The sequence below is a fragment of the Hyperolius riggenbachi genome, chromosome 2, assembly GCF_040937935.1.
Source record: "Hyperolius riggenbachi isolate aHypRig1 chromosome 2, aHypRig1.pri, whole genome shotgun sequence".
NCBI lineage: Eukaryota > Metazoa > Chordata > Amphibia > Anura > Hyperoliidae > Hyperolius > Hyperolius riggenbachi.
Window position 1 is genome coordinate 25,552,677 of NC_090647.1, and position 1,732 is coordinate 25,554,408.

At 41.2% G+C, this 1,732-nt stretch overlaps 1 protein-coding gene across 1 annotated transcript; it reads left to right on the forward strand.

Moving 5' to 3' along the window:
- Positions 1-370: 370 nt before the first annotated feature.
- Positions 371-1,321, forward strand: LOC137544687 (olfactory receptor 52K1-like). Its single transcript, XM_068265783.1, has one exon. It carries the CDS (start codon positions 371-373, stop codon positions 1,319-1,321), a length of 951 nt encoding a protein of 316 aa, XP_068121884.1.
- Positions 1,322-1,732: the final 411 nt, after the last annotated feature.

Below are 1,732 nucleotides of genomic sequence, written 5' to 3' on the forward strand. Positions count from 1 at the left end.
CCATCCACTTGTACTGGCTATGCGAATTCGCATACGGCAACGCATGCGAGTTCGTGATAGTGGAAACGGGCCCTGAAGGCTGAAATGGTTAAAAAGTGCTCAGAAGCACTCTTGGTTATAACTCCGAAGGAAAGGCTATGGGCTATGTTGCTTCTCCTTCCTGGCTCACTAACCTGCATGGTTGACTAAGGGGTTACCATCTGATAAGTCATATATTAAAAAACAAGAACCTTTCAATGTATTCTCTTAAAGAATTTATGTAAGGAGGATTGCTCTGCTGTACAATAAATGCTTACCAAAGTGGTTTTGTTGCTGTCTGAGCCAATAACTTGACATCATTAATCTTCTATAATATCTTTTTGCAGAATTGATGCAGATTATGGTCAACCAGTCAGATATATTTGAAGTCATACTTGTTGGGTTCCCTGGGCTTCCAGATCATTTGTACAATTTTGTATCTGCCGTGATGCTCCTCGTCTATATTATATCACTGGTGGCCAACGGGAGTGTCATTATTTTGGTTAGCCTGAATGTTCAGTTGCACAAGCCCATGTATCTGATTATAGCCAACCTTGCTGCTTCTGACCTTCTCTTCGATACGTTGACTTTACCAAAACTGGTTGCCCGCTATTGGTTTGGATCATCCACCATGTCCTTCCACGTCTGTGTCTTCCAGATGTTTTGGATTCACCATCTCGGCAGTCTTGACTCGTACCTCCTTCTCTTGATGGCTATAGATCGTTACGTTGCTGTTTCTCAACCTCTCAAGTACTCCACAATCATCACCAACCAAAAAGTGTTTGTGGCCTGTGGATTCTCCTGGCTCATTTTAGCACCTTCTACAAAAATTCTTACGGTAATTGATGCTTTGAGCATTGTCCTCTGTAGCTCCAATAAGATAAACACCTTGTTCTGTACTAATGTATCAGTCTTGGCTCTAGCTTGCAATGACGTGGCCATCAAGAAGCAGGCTGCTTTTACGAGTGCTATGATTGTGTTACTTTTACCACTGGCTTTCATCTTGCTGTCGTATGCAATGATAATTTCCGTAATTGCAAAGTCAGCTCACGTTAATAACTGGAAGAAGGCGTTCTACACTTGTTCTCTCCATCTTTTCCTTGTTGCGTTGTATTATATTCCTCGAATTTTCAACTATATTGTGACAAACATTCCACTAGTAGTGATCAAGGCAGATGTCAACGCTGTACTCCTCTTCCTGTACTCCGTGGTTCCTCATTTGGCCAACCCAATTGTTTATTTTCTGCAAACAAAAGAAATCCAACAGACTTTGGGAAATATTCTGAAGATGCTGAGATTTTAGATTCACAATTTCAAAAGGGTTTCATTATTATTTAGTATTTATATAGCAGTGACATCTTCTGCAGCACTTTACAGAGTACATAGTCATGTCACTGACTGCCCTCAGAGGAGCTCACACTCTAATCCCACCATAGTCATAGTCTAATGTCCTACCATACTATTAGTATGCATTTATGTAGCACTGACATCTCCTGCAGCACATTACAGAGTACATAGCCATGTCACTGACTGTCCTCAGAGGAGCTCACAATCTAATCCCTACCATAGTGATAGTCTAATGTCCTACCATATTATTAGTATGTATTTATGTAGCACTGACATCTCCTGCAGCACATTACAGAGTACATAGTCATCACTATATGTCATAGAGTGCATAGTCAGCACTAAATGCCCCTCGGAGGAGCTCACAATC

Excerpts from the sequence above, each read along its gene's own strand:
- LOC137544687 (XM_068265783.1), top strand. The coding sequence starts at position 371 with ATGCAGATTATGGTCAACCAGTCAGATATATTTGAAGTCATACTTGTT.